At 35.1% G+C, this 19,797-nt stretch overlaps 1 protein-coding gene across 5 annotated transcripts in view; it reads left to right on the top strand.

Moving 5' to 3' along the window:
* The first annotated feature begins 5,046 nt into the window (after window positions 1-5,046).
* Window positions 5,047-19,797, top strand: part of THEMIS (thymocyte selection associated) — a 242,128-nt gene continuing 227,377 nt past the window's right edge. For 2 of the 5 annotated variants that reach the window (XM_088840734.1, XM_088840737.1), the window contains exon 1: window positions 5,049-5,328. In XM_088840734.1, the coding sequence (XP_088696860.1) occupies window positions 5,238-5,328 (91 nt within the window). In that variant the 5' untranslated portion in view covers window positions 5,049-5,237. Of the gene's footprint in view, window positions 5,329-19,797 lie in introns of all 5 variants that reach the window. The other 3 variants (XM_088840738.1, XM_088840736.1, XM_088840735.1) reach the window with 3 other exon arrangements.

Raw genomic sequence — 19,797 nt, 5'->3', positions numbered from 1 at the left:
GGGGCATAGGCTTGGATTACTGTAATATTGAATGGTTTGCCTTGGAAACGAACAGAAATCATTCTGTCATTTTTAAGATTGCATCCAAGTACTGCATTTTGGACTCTTTTGTTGACCATGATGGCTACTCCATTTCTTCTAAGGTATTCCTGCCCACAATCGTAGATAAAATGGTCATCTGAGTTAAATTCACCCATTCCTGTCCATTTTAGTTTGCTGATTCCTAGAATGTCGATGTTCACTCTGGCCCTCTCCTGTTTGACCACTTCCAATTTGCCTTGATTCACGGACCTAACATTCCAGGTTCCTATGCAATATTGCTCTTTACAGCATCGGACTTTGCTTCTATCACCAGTCACATCCACAACTGGGTATTGTTCTAGCTTTGGCTCCATCCCTTCATTCTTTCTGGATTTATTTCTCCACTGATCTCCACTAGCATATTGAGCTTTCACTGACCTGGGGGTTTCTCATTCAGTATCCTATCATTTTGCCTTTTCATACTGTTCATGGGGTTCTCAAGGCAAGAATACTGAAGTGGTTTGCCTTTCCCTTCTCCAGTGGACCACATTCTTTCAGACCTCTCCACCATGACCCTCCCGTCTTGGGTGACCCCACATGGCATGACTTAGTTTCACTGAGTTAGATAAGGCTGTGGTCCGTGTGATCTGATCAACTAGTTTTCTCTGATATTGATTTCAGTGTGTCTGCCCTCTGATGCCCTCTCGCAATACCTACCATCTTCCTTGGGTTTCTCTTACGTTGCTCGTGGGGTATCTCTTCACAGCTGCTCCAGCAAAGTGCAGCTGCTGCTCCTTACCTTGCCTGAGTTGTATCTTCTCACGGCCGCCCCTCCTGACCTTGAACGTGGAATAACTCCTCTTGGACCTCCTGCACCCGTGCAGCTGCTGCCACTTGGATGTGGGGTTGCTCCTCTCGGCTGCCGCCCTTGGCCTCGGGCATGGGGTAGCTCCTCTTTTCCACGCTTCTGCGCGGTCTGTCTCCCTAGCTATGTGCAACTGCTAAGACTCAGCTCTGCTTCTTTCCACTTGGTGCCGACTATTAGTCCACAAATGCCTAGAGGACAAAAGAAGTGTAGAATACTGGATTTCCCTCACTTAGTATTCCTTTGTCCTTAGTAGAAGAGTTGATCAATTCCAAACTCATAGCCAGAAGCAGAAGTCCTTAAATAACATTAAGTTTATTAATAATATTGAGTTAGGAATTGACCAACTCTTCTACCAAGGACTATTTGAGAAATGAATAGTTTTTCAAAATTTGTTTTAAGGAACAGGAGAGTCATCAGGGCAGTTCGAACTTAAGAGTCAAGATCTTGAAAGGCAGGGGAATACTAAGTGAGGGAAATCCAGTATTCTACACTTCTTTTGTCCTCTAGGCATTTGTGGACTAATAGTCGGCACCAAGAAAGACTGAGAAGCAAAGAAAATGTGCTAGTAACTTTGCTACATATACACAATGGAGTATTACTCAGCCATTAAAAAGAATGCATTTGAATCAGTTCTAATGAGGTGGATGAAACTAGAGCCTATTATACAGAGTGAAGTAAGCCAGAAAGAAAAACACCAATACAGTATACTAAAACATATATATGGAATTTAGCAAGATGATAACGATAACCCTGTATATGAGACAGCAAAAGAGACACAGATGTATAGAACAATCTTTGGGACTCTGTGGGAGAGGGTGAGGGTGGGATGATTTGGGAGAATGGCATTGAAACATGTATATTACCATATGTGAAACGAATCGCCAGTTCAGGGTTGATGCATGTTGCAGGATGCTCGGGGCTGGTGTGCAGGGATGACCCAGAGGGAGGATAAGGGGAGGAGGTAGGGGGAGGGGGGTTCAGGAAGGGGAAGTCATGTACACCCGGGGCAGATTCATATCAATGTATGGCAAAACCAAACAATATAATATTGTAAAATAATTAGCCTCCAATAAAATAAAAAGGATATAAGATAGAAATAAAAAAGCTTTCTGATATAATATTGTTGAGAATAAACATTTTGAAAGAAAAAAAAAAGAATAATAAGTGATCCTCATAGATCCAGGACATTAATTCTTTATGTAAAATATTTTTTTCTATTTTTTAAAGCTCATTTTTTATTTATAAAAGTGTTTCATATGTCTGTTGTCAAATTTATTAGTCTTTTCCTTTAAGAATTCCATTGATGCTAAGAAATAATTGTCTCCTTACCTTCTTCAGGCATTTTCCCTCTTGGTCTGCTGCTGTAGTCACTAAGTCATGTCTGATTCTTGCAATCCCATGGCCTGTAGCATGTCAAGCTCCTCTGTGCATGGACTTTCCCAGGAAAGGATAGAGTAGATTGCCATTTCCTTCTCCAGGAGATCTTTCAGACCCAGGGATTGAACCCATGTCTCTTGCACTGGCAGGAGGATTCTTTGCCACTGAGCCACCAGGGAAACCCTTTCCTTGCAATTAATTTTGGGAAATTTTTATTTAAAAATTATTTAAAATTATTTGTTGAATGAATTTTCCCTTACTGCTTTAAAATTTCATCTTTTTCATATAGAATTATTATTTATACTGTTGACTGAAATAAAAATGCAAAATGTGAGAGCTGTGGGTTTCAGTTTTATTTGAGCACTTACTGAGAACTGTAGCCCAGGAGAAGCCTTTCAGAGAACTCGAACTGATCAGAAGAGGTGTGGGGTGGAGATTTTGGAGAAGTGGTGGTGGGGGTGAATTTTGGAGAAGAGTTATGTGCAATCAAGCACACATCTCAGTGGAGGGTTGCTGCTAGTCATGAAGAACAGCCATCTCAGTTAATGATTTTAGTGCTTTTCTATGAATGAGAAGATGCAAGACAATGAGTTCTTAAAATTTTCTCCAGAGAGTATCTAATTATCTGAAGGCCTGTTCTACCAGTTTTCCCAGAGCACAGAGTGCCTTATTCCAATCTCTGCCCTGAACTTCTTTCAGTATGTGTTGAATATCAGCAACCAAAGTGGCTAATGACTCAGTTCTTGTAGAACTGGGTAATGAAGCATCATCTTTACTTGGCAACGCTTTGGTTTTTTTCTGAATTCTCATTGATCAGGCTCTTATTACACCTGTAATCTGCTGTTTCAGTTATTAAACCTTAAGCATTTATTTTACTACTTGGTGGTTCAAATACTCTCTTAATATTCTTATTTGTCAACTTTATCTCAGCTGTTCATGTCAGGATTTCTTTGCCTAAAGTGTCAGAAGTGATAATGATCTGAACTAAAGTAGTAGTAGTGGAGAATATAGAGCAAGAACAAGGTGAGTGATATTGATTATTGCTGCCTATAGTGCTTGAGGGATTTGGAGGCAGGACATGGCATCTCTCATGTGGCAGCCTTCAGGCTTGATAAACTGAGAAAGTGGTAGTGTCATTAACTAAGACTGAGAATATAAAAGAAGGAGAACGTAACAGAAAAGGAGGTTCATCTCTTCTTAGAGCAAAAGCAGGAGAAGCAAAGACTATTGTAAAAGATTGAAAATATTTGAAATGGCTTCATTGACTAGTAGGATAAAAAGTTGATGTGGGAGAACTTTTGAAAAAATCAAGTGAAGTCCAGTTTGAATTAGATATCAAATGAGATTTGCTATAGTACCACTTCTAACTGATACACGATTTTTAAGGAGCAGTCCACAGCAGCCCTTTCCAGATACTCAACCACATGAGAAGCAAGCTGTAAACAATGTTTGCAGTCTATTGAAGGGAGTAAGCTTGGGAAAAGGGGTGCAGAAGGCAGACTGATCAAGTTTAGGAGGATCTTGAACAAAAAGAAAAAAACAACTGCAAATGAAAAAGTACTTAGAAGCTACTGGTGAATAAACTATTGATGTGACCTTATAAAATTTAGTTTTGTAAAGAAAGACTTGAAGCCAGGCAGATTATTGCAAATATCAAATATGATTTTAAGAGTTAAAAGAGTTTTATAAGGCCTTGTTTTTATTTTCTTAGGTTATTTACATAATGAACGCACCCTGACCTTCTCTGTCTGGCTATGCTGTTTGCAGCTTAAGGCTAAAACAGTTTGTAGACAGGGAACCTGGAGTCCAATTTATAAGCATAATATGCAGCTTCTTAGTTTTTTTCGCTGTGTTTATATCTACCAGTCTTCTTTTAGTCACCTTTATAGAGACTTGGAAAACGTTACCTGAATTGTATACTCTAGCTCTAAACTATTGTCTCACTTAAATACAAAGACTAAGAAGAGAGAAGATTTTTTAGAGATTTGTTTTTAATGAGGCTTCTTTTGCTTCCTTTGACTTTGGTCATCCCCAACCCTCGCCTTTGCAAATTTGGACCCCATGATCAGAGTTGTAGAATTTTGGCCTTGTAAGAAATTTGTACAATTTATTAGTCTCTAACTTTTTCTCTATGAAATAAATGAGACAAATGAGGGACAGAGAAGACAAGGCTGATGTTACTGGTAAATCAAAGGCAGAGCTAACCCCAGGAAATTCAGATTTCCTAACAACAGATTTAGATACTTTCACTATAATGTGGTGATTAGAAAATTCATATTGATTTACTGTATCATTTTGCATAGTGTACAACTCCCCCACTCTCCTTTAATATTCAGCAAATATTTTAATGTGGAAGAAAAAAAAGGGGTTTCTGATCCTCCCCCTCCAGAGTATCAGATTTCTGAAAAGAGCTGACACAAAGCACTTTTGTAACCTAATTTCGTATAAAAGCCCTGAGAGTATGCAAATAAGGCACAGAGCCAAACTTTAGAAGTGAAGAGATAAAGAATTGATACAGTGCCCTTTTTAAGATTATACTCTAGTCCTGAATTCCTGTTCTTTCCTGGTTGACAAGCCACTAACAACTCTGACCTCAAACAGCCTGGCCCCTGATGAAGATGCACACCTGGACAAGCAACAGATGAACACAGCTACTTGCCAGTTCTCATTTTTTTTGGCAGTGTCTGTTCAGACATGCTCACCACACCCCCATCCTGTTCTACTTCAGTGTTAGAAGGAAATGAAGCCACAGTGAGAACTAAAAAGAGTTTTAACACCCTTTGTCCCCTGCCAGCCCCTTTCCTCCCTTCTCACTCCCCTCCCCACATAGAGTTACTCCACCCCAAGCAGGCTCTGGCGTGACATCCCTGATAAAGGAATGATGAGCTGGGACTGTAGCTGCAGACAAGTAACATTCAGAAGCCAAAAGTTTCTGTAAGTACCAGGTCTGCACAAGATCCAAACCAAAGCAATGGCATTGTCACTAGAAGAATTCATCCACTCCCTTGACCTCAGGACCCTCCCCAGGGTCCTAGAAATCCAGTCAGGCTTCTATTTTGAAGGTAAGCACCTTCCTATCTCTTGATTGGCTAGAATATGCTCATAAAGAATATACTGTTAGGAATTTTACTGCAAACTTTTTAAACAGAGAATATATATATGAGTTCTGTTAAAGGAAAGGTAATTATCAGAGAAAGTAATTGAGAAATTGTCAAGACTTAATAGTGTTGAAGAAGGGAGAAACTGGATAAGACTGGTGTGGATAGGGGCTAGGAATTGAGTGAAGCTTCTTGAACTTTTTGTAGGGCTTTAAATAGTTCAACATGAATTATTCCTGCCTTTCCTTTGAAATTGGTTGTAATTCAAGTGAAAAGTTATCTGTATCTATGTTTCTAGAACATAAAATACAGTTGTTTTTTGTTTTTTGTTTTAAAAAACAACTATTAAAAGCACAGCATTTAGGAAGAAAATTTCACCAAAATCTTAACCACTTCTAAATGCTTCTCCCTCTTTCTGTAGTGGCCTAACTTCTAATTTCTTTAATAATGGCATTAATATTTAAAGGTATAGAAGTTAACATTTACTAAATATAAGATAATTTTTATAGAATCTATGTCAGAATTCTGAAGTCAGAGTTCAACTAAGACTGTTGAATAAGTTAGTGTGCTTTGGTGTAACTTACTGTATTACTTCAGAAAAAGCATTAAGGCTTACAACATATACAATACATACCCTCAATTTTTTTTAAGCAGTGGTTTGAATATATGTAAGACATAGTCATTTTCTGGGGAGATATATATTTCTGGTTCCAAGGGTGGTAGAATTGAGCCAGTAGTACAATTAAGTCCAGGAAAAGTACTGGGAAGATAAAAAACTGTTGGTAGGCAAATCTTTCCCATTTATAGACAAAATAATTTTTTAGATATTATATTATGAAATAAACAAAGATTGATGAATGTCAGACCCAGTTCACACACACACACAAACACACACATGCACACCTGTGCGTCTGTGCTCTAGAGCCAGGGAGCTGCAGCTACTGACACCGGAGTGCTCTAGAGCCCGTGCTCCACAATAAGAGAAGCTACCATAGTGAGAAGCTCTTGCACCGCTTCGAGAGAGTAACACTCACTCACCGTAACTAGAGAAAGCCCGCAGGCAGCAATGAAGACCCAGCGCAGCCATAAATAAACAAATAAAACAAAATCACTTTATAGGAGAGATTAAGTTAACCTCTTGAGGTAGTACAGAGTGACTTTTACTAAGACTGTACGATTTATAACAGAATAGAATGAGTGAAGGTGGGCTTCCCAGGTGGCACAGTGGTAAAGAATCCACCTGCAGTGTAGGAGATGTGGCAGACGCGGGTTTGATGTCTGAGTCAGGAAGATCCCTTGGAATAGGAAATGGCAGCCCCCTCCAGTATGCTTACCCATGGACAGAGAAACCTGGTGGACTACAGTCCATGGGGTCACAAAGAGTCGGATGTGACTGAGAAGCTGAGCACGCATGCACAGGCAATGAATTGGTGTAGACAGTCATCAGTTTTAGTATAGACCATTTTATTTAATTCATTTGTAAATTGATTATTCTGAAGCAGACTGTATTTTTCAATATATATAATATTGTGAAGTGTATCTTTGTTCCTAAGCTGTCCCCAGGTCATTTTTTTGTCTTATTGTTTGTGCTTTTAAGATTTCACATTAGAAAGTTCTTCCTCATGTTTCGTTTACAAAGATATTTTCCTATGTTATTTTAAATCAACTTTACAGCTTTATATTTCATATTTAAATTTTAAACTATTCCATGAAGTGCAAAGGAATCCAATTTTAGTTTTTTTCCATATAGTAACCACAATTTTCCAACACCATTTACTAAGCTAGCTATCCTTTTCCCTCTGATTTGTGTTGTTGTCTTTATATGCTCATAATTGGGTTGGTTTGTCTCTTAAATATGTCTTCTGTTCATTAGTCTGTGTTTTCTCAATTGTGTTCGAAAGCATTGTTTTTGTAACTATGGCTTTGGCATAAGCATAGTTCACATATAAACCAATCTCTTTGCTCCTTTTGTAGCTATCCACAGACCTTTCAAATATGTCTTTAAATAAATCGATTACTTTAAAAATCCAACTGGAATTTGTATTAGAGTATGTTGATTTTATAGATTAACTTGGGAAGAATTGACATTTTTGCTTTAAATCTTGCAAAAGAACATACTCTCTTCATGTGTTCAGACTATCTTTATTGTTTAATACTTTACTATTATGTTATACTTCACTTCAGAGAAAAAAGCATACATCTTGATGAATTTTCACAAATTAAGTATATCTGTGTAACCACCATCATGGTCAAGAAATAGAAAATTACAAGTATTTTGGAAGTTACATCTTGTGTTCTTTCTAAATCATTATATACCATCTTCCCAAGAAGTAACCCTTATCAGACTTTTGCCCATTTATGAACTTTGTATTAATGAAACATTATAATAGTATCCTTTTATGTTTGGCATATATGTCCAACATTATCTTTGTAAAATTAATCCATGCTGTTCTTTATAAGCTATTCATTCCAGTGTGTGTAATATTCCAGTAGATGAATGTATTATAATTTATTTATCCATTCCACTACTAATAGGCATTTTAATTATTTCCAGTTTGAAGATGTCTGTTAACGTTGTCATGAACATTCTTATATATGTTTGTTCACACGTGTATAATATTCAGTTGTGTATATGAATGAATGGAATTTCCACATCACACAGGATGCATATGTTTAGTTTGGGTCAGTAATGGAAAACAAGTTTCTTAAGTAGTTATATCACTTTACCTTCCTACCAGCAGAATATGAGTGTTCTAATTAATCCATATTCTTGATAACACTTGATATTGTCTTTTTAAGATAATTGAGATTAATTTAGATATATCATATATTTTCAAGTGTATAAAATTATGATTCATTATTTGCACATATAGCAAAATGATCACCACTATAAATCTAGTTAACATTTATTACCCTACATAATTACAGTTTTTTTTTTCTTGTGATGGGAACTTCTAAAATTTACCTTCTTAGCAACTTTCATAGTCTGGTTCTCTCCTGAAAAGACAAGGATTTAATTTGTAAGTGATAAAGCATCAGTTTTTAAAAAATCTCCCTGATGATTAAAAATGAATCCAAATTTGAGAACTAGTATTATAAAACTAGTTCTCCCAATTTTTTTGTTAGCAGTTCATTGGTTTACAGAGAATTGACATGATTTTTAAATGAAGTCGTCCTCTGAACCATGAACCTAGTTTATCTGTCTAGTTATAGGAATAGATATCTTGTCAATAGCATTTAATAATTTTATTTGTGAAGTTCTTACACTTCTATTTCAGATTTATTCTTAGGTACCTCATTGATTTTTAAAATTCTATTATAAGTGGTATCTTTTGACGTTTCCATTTTTTCTTTATGTGTTTGAATTCTAAGAATATATCTTTAGATTATTTTAAATTTGTTATATACATATTTACATTTTCTGTAAATGTTGATACGTTCTTATTCTTTCTTTATTTTCCTTCAGTTAAGTATTAGCTGGTGTTTCTATCAATGGGTGAGTGAGTGAAGTCGCTCAGTCCTGTTCGATGCTTTGCGACCCCATGGACTGTAGGAGCCTACCATGCTCCTCTCCATGGGATTTTCCAGGCAAGAGTACTGGAGTGGGTTGCCATTTCCTTCTCCAGAGGATCTTTCCAACCTAAGGATAGAACCCGGGTCTCCGGCATTGTAGGCAGACACTTTATCGTCTGAGCCACGAGGGTTAAGTATTAACTAGTGTTTCTATCAATAGTATAATATCAAGTAAGAGTAATGATAAAGGCCCTTGTTTCACTCACCTCACAACCATAGAGAGAAGTTTTAATAATTTATCATTACATATAATGTTTGCTTTAATTTAAAGAAGTTTCTAGTTTTCTACCAGTTTTTTAAGTCATAAAGGTATGTTTACTTTATCAAACTTTTAAATAACTTTTGTGATGATAATATGATTTTTTTACATTGATTTTAAAAAAATCTTAAGTCATTTATTTGTGGAATAAGATCAATTTGGTTATATATCATTGAATTCAGTTTATTAGTTTTAAAGAACTTTTATATTTCTTTTAGGGTATGAAATTGGCTTATAATTTTAATCTTGTATGACATCCTACCCAGGTTTTTGTATTGAGTTATTTTGAACTTATAGAATTTCTTGGGTAGAGTCTTTTTTTCTTCTTCCAAAGATATTATATAAATTAGATGTAATTTCTTATTTAAATATTTAGTAAAATTACAAATAAAGCCATTCTGAGCTGGGATTTCTAATGTAGATATGTTTTTTGATTATGACTTCAGTTTTTTAAATAGTAAGATCTTTCCATCCATTAGCATAGTTTATCTCTCATTAAAAAACCAACAAACCAAAAATTCATCTTTCTGATCATGTATCAGAATTTTTAAAAAATTGTCTCCGTAGAGATCCTGTGTATTCTAAAGCTAGTTCTTAGAATGCAGACACATACACATGTTATATTGCTATATTGACTGATGCCATATTTCATCTGTTCTCACTGATTACCACTGAAGTGGAAATGTAAGTACATATTACTATGATACTGAATGAACCTATTAATTCTAATAATTTATTTTTTATTTCTCTGATTTTCCTAAATATTGATATCATTAGAAAACATCGAATTGTGTCTCTTCCCTAATATGTTTTGCAACTTTTCATTGTTCCTTATCTTGATAGTATAGTCCAGAGCCTCCAGTACTATGTTAAAAAACAAGAATTCTGAATTATAAAGAAAATGTGTTCAAAATTCCTTCATTAAGTACAATATTCTAGAACTGGTGTTTAGTCATCTCTAAATTAAGGAAGTTCCTGTCTATTCCTTGCTTTCTAGGTGGTTTGGTTTCTTTGGTCTGCTAATGAATTACCTTTAAAAGATTATTCAAATTTAAGAATCTTTTAATATAGTATTTATAATAATATGTATTAACATTTGAAATACAAAGTAGGAGTTTGATATATTTAAAGAGTTTTGCATTTGATCATAAATGAAATGAGCTAATAGACTCATTTATAATTTTAGATTTAAGACAACACTAGCTTTCTAAAACTCCAGTGTTCTTGCCTGGAGAATCCCAGGGACGGCGGAGCCTGGTCGGCTGCCGTCTATGGGGTCGCACAGAGTCGGACACGACTGAAGCGACTTAGCAGCAGCAGCTTTCTAAAATTAACTACATAGATTTTGTTGTTTTCTCTTTTTTTGAGGTATTTGAAAAGAGAGAAATGGGCCTTAAGTTATTTAATTTGGTAGATTCTCTTATAAGAATAACTGGATGTGAAATTTGGGGGAGGGAAATCAGAATTTGGCTTGGTAAAATCCTCTGTTGTTTTGCTTCTTTCCTTGATTTCTGACTCCATTATTTTCTCATGTCCTTTACTCTCTTGCTCTTTTTCTGGCTTCCTGGTATAAATCACAGTCATTTTAAAACATTTCTTGCTTCTTTTTAAGTACACTTAAACCTATATTTTTCTCTAGATACTTCTTTCTTTCCCATAAATTTTGCCTTGTAATATTTTCACTTTTACTCAGTTCTGAGTACATGTTTTTCCTTTTAAATCCAATGGCTATTTATTTTCTGATAATAAAAATTGTCTTTAGCTGTTCTTTTCTTTTAATTACTAGTTTTATTGTATGTTGTTAGAGAACAGTAGTCTATATTGTATTATATTACTGTTTCTTTGAAATTGATTCAGGCTTCCTTTATGACATGAAACATGTGAAACATCAAGTGAGTCTCAGCATGGACTAGCTTATATAAAATACAATAACACATTATCAGGCATTGTTCAAAAGGCTAGAATCATGGAAGGGAATGGGGAAGCCCCTACCCTATTGGGTCTTATATTCCAGTGGCTGGAAGAAATAACAAACAATAGACAGATTTCATATATACAAAAGTACTATGAAGAACTAAATAAGTAGAGAGCAAAGCAAGAAGGGAAGCAGATGATCTTTTGCTAGGGCAGTCAGGGCAGATAGCTTTGCTGAGAAGATATTTGAGCAGAAACCAGAATAGACTGAAGAAAAGAGTCTTGCATATTTCTGGAAGAACATGTCTGCTGAGGACAGAGCAAGTGCAAACCATATAACAGATCTCTTCATCTAATTAAGAAACAAAAAGGAGATGAGTGAGGATAAAGCAGAGCAACTGAGGGGAAACAGTGGAAATGAGGAAGCAGACAAGAAAATATCCTGGAGGTGTGTTCCAAACAGAGTGAGCGGCTAGACCAAAAGGGGCTTAGTCTGTTTGAAGAAGAGAAAAATATCCTTGTACCTCACACATATAAGACAAAACAGAGAGGAAAGTCATATGAGAAAGAGATTTAAGGAATGGGCAAGAGCATTTCAAGTTTAGATTTTATAACTGGTAATGACCAATTCGCAGCAGGAGATTGACAGGACTTGATCACCACTTTAGGTGGGACTGCACAGGCTTTTGCGGGGCAAAACTGGGTTGAGACAGTTTAGGACTGTGTGATAATCCAAAAGAGAGTCCATGTTACCTTGATTCAGTTGGAAGAGAAATGACCAATTTAGTGTGTACTTTGGAGGTAGAAATGTCAGGATGTGCTAATAGATTTGATATTGGTGTGAGGTAGGAGAAGACTAAATGATGCATGGGAGGACTTTGACCTAAACCATTAGATAGATGTTTGTACTTTTGACAGAGCTGTGAAGACCTTGGCAGGGTAGAGGTTTGATGGAGAAAGCAAAAGCTCCGTTTTGGACATGTTAAATCTGTTATTCACCCAAATGGAAATTTCAAGTAGACAATTGAAAAAAATAAATTTTGACCACAGATTGAAATAATGACTGGAATGCTGCATCCATGAGCTAATTGATCAGGACTTTATTCAATCACAAACCTTGTAGGCTAAAAGCAAACAAACAAAATGAGCACATACCTTAAAATATCAATTTCTTTATTGTTTTTTATGGTAATTCTAAAGCATACACAGTAATAAAAATTGTAAGATGATAAAGATGAAATTAATAATGTTTAAACAATTTAAATGTTTTATTAATAATAAACCTCATAGAGGTTAAATTGTTATAATATATTAACTATTATTGAACATTATTGAAAGTATTAAATATTTCCATTATTGAATACTTCAGTATTTGGAAAAATGTTGATTTAATACCATGTGATAGGGTGATTCAAAGACATAGCTGTAATGTATTTATTTCAGTGCTTATTTTAAGTAATAGCCCTTAAAGATACCTTGTAAAGGTCCAGTATTCAGCATGTACACACCATATAAAATATATATTTAAGGAAGATTTATCATTATTGTTGGTGACCATCAATCCATATGTGAAATAATTTTCTTCATAAATCTGATTTTGGCAGTTTCTTTAGACAGAAATTGTATGTAGCTGATGACAAGTTCATACTAGGAATAGAAGCATCAGTCTGTCATTTTCTTCTTGATAGGTTCTGCAATTTTCAATTCTGAAATGTCTTTGTAGGCATCTTACAAAGTTATTGTCTATTTTGTGGAGAGTTGAAAATGGACTATAATAATTCTTAACTTGATCTGTATAAAATCCATTATATGGAAGTATTGCAAGAAAATGAATGAATGAAGACAATTGTTTTAATTCCTATTTTTGGAATTCTGAAACTGTCTCAATATATTGTGGACTATACATGTCATGTGACCATCTGGTATAGGAATAAATTAAATATTTTATAATTAAATACTAATAGAGTTTAAAATTAAATTTTAGAAAACCTTTAGAGTAAATATTAGTAAAAATTTATTTTTTATATAAAAATTAATACAAATTAAAGCTCTAATATTTTTTTCTTTTAATAATAATTGATAATAATTTCTTCTCATAATAATAATTATCATAGATTTTTCTCTTTAAATTTTGAGTACATAATAGAATTGGACTTCCTGACTCTTTTGTGACCATAGGACATGGGACTTGCATTAGCCAATGTAATGAGAGCAGAAGTAAGGTGTATCATTTTGAACAGATGCTTTAAGAACCAGTTCATAATTTAACATAGTTTGTTCTGGTAGATCATGTCAAAATGAAGCCTTCAACAGTCTGGATCTCTAAATAACTATAATTATTATAGACCCTGCCCTCACTCATTTGAATTGGACACATGGTGAAATGAGAAATATACCTTTATTATTTAAATCTCTGAGAATTTGAAGTTGTTTGTTATCTCAGCATATGTGTGTGTGCTCATGTGTGTGTGCACGCACACACATGCTCATTCATGTCCAACTCTTTGTGACCCTATAGACTGTAGCCCACCAGTCTCCTCTGTCCATGGGATTTTCTTTGCAAGAATACTGGAGCAGGTTGCCATTTCCTCCTCCAGGGGATCTTTCTTACCCAGGTATCAAACCCACATTTCCGGTGTCTCCTGAATTGGCAGATGGATTCTTTACCACTGGGAAGCCCTATTTCAGCATAATATTTTCCTTATCGATGCAAGTATATTCATTATAACTAGAACTGTATTTATTACCAACTAATAAAAACTAGATATTAGACAAACTCTGGAGAGAGTCATACAATCCCAGGAAAGTTAGTTGATAATAATGTTACCACATATTTTTAGAAAAATGAGTTCACTGCTCTGTATTCAGGAAATATTTGTTGCTTGACTATTCTGCATATTGCTAATATTACCATTGTCACTGATTACTTCATATATGTAATCATTTTGATGTTGACTTAAAATTTTGGCAAAAACAAAGTTTGTTTGTATTACGATCTTGCTCAATTAGCTGGATGTTGAAAAAATGGTTTTTCTCTCTATAAATAATATGTGCACATGGCTAGAAAATTGGAAAATGTAGAAGCATAAATATTCAATAATTTCATCAAATATAAAGAAATATTAACATTTTGATGTATTAACTTCTAATTTTCATAAAAATATGAGCTAACATTTTTTTAAAAGGAGAAAAATTTATGCCAATTTCTTTCCCATGCTTTATCCAGACTATCACAACTCACTGTGACCTCCATCTACCCCCTTGGTGGGTTCAAATCATCATAACATATTGCCAGGATTATCAAAATAGCCACCTAATTGGTCTCCCTATTTCTCTTTCATGCTTGAAGTCTATTCTTATAGCATCCAGAGTCATGCTTGTAAGTGGTATGTCAGATTATGCTGCTTCTCTGTTAAAAAATCTCCAATGGTTCTCCCAGTTTTTCTCGACATAAGGACCTTCCAGTGGGTAATAGGCTTTTATTTTTCTCTCTTTACTCTCAGTATTCCTCTGACTTTATTGTTTTATCTTTTCCTTCTAACCCCATTGACCCCCTTCACTGTTACTCAAACTCGAGGATATGCTCCTGCCTTAAAACTTAGATCCCACTTTTTCCTTGAGTCGGCAAGCTCTTCAACCAGATGTCAACTTGTGAGGCTTATCTGACCACCCTATTATTACTGCAAAATTTTTGTTCCCTCTTCCCTATATTTCCTTTACTCACTATTAAATTCTTCATTGTTTTAACACTATCGTCTTCTTATATACCATGTAGGTTATTATTTATTGTTTATTTTTGTATCTTTTCCCATTAGATTTTTCTTACAGTTTAAATGAGGTATTAATTTTTTAAACCATATAATTCATCCCTTATAGGTATAGGTACAATGATTTTTAGTAAATTCATAGAGTTGTGCAACCACCACCAACTTTAGACCATTTTCATCACCCAAAAGAAGTCCCTTGAGCTATTTGCCAATCATTATTGTTTACATTTCCAGCCCCAGGCAACCACTGCTCTCCTGTCTATAAATTTGCCTTTCCTATACATTTCATATAAAATAAATTATACAATATGCAGTATTTTGAAACTACCATTTTACTTAGCTTAATGTTTTTAAGGTTCATCTATGTTGTAGCATATATTACTATTCTGGTGTGTTTTTTGTTGCTAAATAGTTTTTTTGTGTATGGATATACCTGGTAGGCTGCAGTTCGTGGGGTCACTAAGGGTCGGACACGACTGAGAGACTTCACTTTCACACATTGGAGAAGGAAATGGCAACCCACTCCAGTGTCCTTGCCTGGAGAATCCCAGGGATGGGGGAGCCTGGTGGGCTTCCATCTATGGGGTCACACAGAGTTGGACACGACTGAAGTGACTTAGCAGCAGCAGCAGCATACCACATTTTGTTTATTCAACACCAAAGGCCACTTGTATTATCTCCCTTTTGGGGATAATATGAATAATGTACCATTTTAATTTCCCATTTACAATGAATTTGGATTCTGGGTTCTCCAAATTCTTGCTAAAACTTGTGCATCTTTTGTTTTATAATCAATGGCATCTCACTGTAGTTTTAATTTCATTTCCTTAATGACAAGTGATGGGCATTTTTGCCTGTGCTTAGTAGCAATTTATTTACCTTTTTTTGAAATAACATCGCTTCAATTTTTTTGGCCTTTGTCCTCTTGTTATTGAGCTGTAAGACTTATCTCTGTATTTTGAATATTTGATTTGCAATACTTTCAGATATATAATTGAAAATATTTTCTTCTGTCCTATGGCTTGTCTTCATTTCCATATTATCTTTTGAAACAAAAAGATTTTAAATTTATATAGTCAAGATTTTTCATACTTTTTAATCATGTTACCTAACCCAAAGTTACAAAAATTTCCTCCTATTTTGTGTTGGGGGTCCACCAGATCACTCCTGGTCTTGCTGATTTTCTAGAAATACAGAACTCAGAGAAGCTGTTAAACTGAGTTATGGTTTACCACAGGGAACAAAGAAAAACTAAAGCCAGTAAAGAAAAAGGCATATATACAGCAGGGTCTATGAGAAAACAAATTGCCAGTTATCCTGTCCAATTGAAGATACATGGATAATGTTTAATTCTCCTAGCAATGATGTGTCACAATAAGGACAAATTATTTCCAATTAGGGAAGCTCATCTATGCCTTTGTATCCAAGGTTTTTATTGGAGCAGTTACACAAGCATGAAGGATTTGTGTGACTGACCTCAACTACTGGGTCTCTAGACCCTCTAGAGATCAAGTGGTGCTGTATGGTCCAGGACCCCAAATGAACCGTAAAGGGCATTCACCATAAATCACATTGTTAGCATAAACTATCTGGTGTGGCCCAAGATCCCAGATATAAAAAAGCACTCTTATCTGACAGGATATTCCGAGGGCTTAGATGTTTTCTCTCCAGAGCCAGTTAAGGGGTAGTCCTTTCTTTGATATGTGCAGGGTTTGAGTACCCTAAGTAATAGTTAACCCATTACTGCACAGTTTAATTTTTTTATACATGAGTTTTGCCTGTTATCTCTAGTTCTAAGATCCATTTGCACTAGCTAGAATTTTCTAAAGCCTTCATTTCAAGTAACTTAATAATTAATCAGCTCTCTACACAGTTATGAAACATGCTGGGGATAACTCAGGTACAACAAGCTCTCTCTAGCTGAGAGAGGTGAGGGAGTTAACCAATCAGACATCTCGTGAATGGCTTTCCAAGTTTCGAGAATATCTTTAGCGAAGTATTATGGTGAGAGTGTGCTGGTGTATTTCAGAAAAAGTGAGAAACCACTAAAGCTAGAGGGAGGAGAAGAGAGAACAGAAATGATATCAGAGGGGAAATAGTGCAGAACCATATGTAGTCCTTTTGAATATTATGAGTTTTACTCTTAGAATTGGGAACTTGGAGTTACCAATCTAAATTAGCAAAGCAACTAAAACAATGCAAGGACTCTTCTCATCACTTTGAATATAGATTCTATTAGCCATTTCTTCTGTTTACCAAAATGAATATTGATGAAAGCACACATACATTTGCAGAAGTGAGAGCATAGTTTTGCTTAAATAAGTCCATAAATATAATGTCCAAAAGTGTTTCTTATAGCAATTTTTAAATACCATGAAAATGTTTTCCCTCTTGGGGAAAGTAAGATTTGGAGGAGGTAAGATTTTTAAATATTATGTTTTGAATATATTAAATATCATATTTCTTTTTCCTGCCAAAATATGTTAAAATTATGGAAATTAGTTCTTAAATTGTATCTGCCTCCCTGCATTTCTTCTCTCTATCCTTCCTTCTACAAAATGAATAGAGTATGAGTCTTGTCCTTAAGGACTCTATAGGCCAGTAAAAGAAGATGGATTTTTAAAAAATCAATACATATGCTATATTGTGAAATGTATTTTAATAAACTGTTTTGAGAACACTGAGAACTTACCACCCAAAAAGCTTATCAAGAGGTGATGATATTTTTCTGCAGCTTATATAGAAAATGAGCAAGCAAATAAGAAAATTTCAGAATGAGAAAAAAATCTTTAGATCATTATACAAGTTTGAAAATTCAAAACATGATCCAAGAACAGCTCAGAGAATAATAGGTGATCAGGTTATTTGTGGTCATATTTTAGGTGGCTTCTGAGCTATAATAAGGATATTGAATTTATGCTAAAATCAATAGTAACTTATAAAAGGATATTATTTTTATATCTGATTATAAAAGTAAATCATGTTGATTGTAAATTTGAAAATTATAGAAAAAGCTAAAGAATTTCTGAGATTTTAAGGCAAAAAAAAAAAACTCAGATGAGTAGATTAAGCATCTATTCCAGTAGAGGTTTACTATATGAATATGAGACAAACAGTAAGGAGCTAATAGCAGCTACAAATAGAAAAGACAGGATCTGTGGTCTTTTTGGGTCGAACATTCTGAACTTCACAGTTTATGAGCTGTGAGCAAGAGGGAGGAGTTGATGACAGATCAGAGGTTTCTGAACTAAGGAAACATGGTTGGTGATAAAAATATTGCTTGAAAGACTTGCCACAAGAGCAGCAGTTGTTTTGGAGATGGAGGCATGATTCAGTTACATTCCAATGAGCAAGAGTTCCTGTAGGACATTCAGATGCAGATGAACGTTAGCCCACCAAAAATGTATATCTGAAGTAAAAAAAGTAGTAGGTTTCCAAGATTTAATATATCAGAATTGTAAGTGGGTGAAAGAAGCCTTGTTATTTCAGGATTGCCCTGTAGTGCATGTATTAGGTCAGAAATATGTGGATCTCAAAAAACAATGTGGAAAGTATGGATAGAGGAGGAGTTGGTCAAGCCGACAAAGAATAAAGGAAAAAAAGTCTCTGTTGAAGGAGAAACAGGAGAAAGTGGGATAGTTTGTCAATCAAAATAAATGAACATAAAGCATTAGAATAAAAGTGTCAGAGATAACATTTGCTATCAGCACATAGTTTATGATAGATTATTGACTATGATAGCTCTATATACTGAAGGATTATTGTGGGATGAGTATCTTTGTATATAGATTTGGGTGTGTAAGCATAAGTAATGAGTGTATAAATGTATTTTGCATATGTATGTCTATACATAAATATATGTGAATATATCTAATACAACACATATAATTAAATAATACTTTATTCTCATCTACACACAAATTTAGTACATTATGCATATATATTTAATCTTATTAAACTTTTTATGGTTATAAGTACATTTTATCCTTGGTGTTATCTGCTGAAATTACTATTATTATTTTCATTTTCAAGTCACATATTTGCCTATTTGCCCCAGAGATAAAACTTGTGAAGTTTATTCTTGCTCTTCCTACCTGAAGTTTACGATATTCTGTAGTGAATCCTACGGAGAAGGCAATGGCAAGCCACTCCAGTACTCTTGCCTAGAAAATTCCATGGACGGAGGATCCTGGTAGGCTGCAGTCCATGGGGTCGCTACGAGTCAGACATGACTGAGTAACTTCACTTTCACTTTTCACTTTCACACATTGGAGAAGGAAATGGCAACCCACTCCAGTGTTCTTGCCTGGAAAATCCCAGGGATGGGGGAGCCTGGTGGGCTGCCGTCTATGGGGTCACACAGAGTCAGACACGACTGAAGTGACTTAGCAGCAGCAGCAGCAGCAGTGAATCCTATCTTTATAAAATCATCAATATTTTTAGAAATTTTATAACTATTTACTGTTTGACTATACAATTGGGTTACAAACAAACACAAGAAATAGCTTGTATTAGATACACATTTGTTTTGTCTTTTAGGGCTTCCTTGGTGGCTCAGTGGTAAAGAACCTGCCTATCAGTGGGGGAGACAAGAGGTGTGGGTTCTATCCCTTGGTTGGAAAGATAACCCTTCTAGAGGCCAGGGCATCTCACTCCAGTATTCTTGCCTGGAGAATCCCATGGTCAGAGGAGCCTAGTGGGCTACTGTTCATGGGATCACAAAGAGTCAGACATGACTGAAGTGACAGTACGCACAAGCATGCACATTCTACAACTGATTACAATTTCAATTTAATAAGTATGATGTTAAAAATTAACTTGAACTGGTTAAATGCATTGAATAATGATACACAGTGAATTATGTACTATATGAACATGACTTTTATTAATTTGACACATGTATGAGTTCATATGGCAAAA

This window comes from Moschus berezovskii, chromosome 10 (genome assembly GCF_049115385.1).
Source record: "Moschus berezovskii isolate FMDL1 chromosome 10, NW_MosBer_1.0, whole genome shotgun sequence".
Taxonomy (NCBI): domain Eukaryota; kingdom Metazoa; phylum Chordata; class Mammalia; order Artiodactyla; family Moschidae; genus Moschus; species Moschus berezovskii.
The sequence above is the reverse complement of the archived record's forward strand: the minus strand, read 5'-3'. Positions and strand labels throughout refer to the sequence as shown.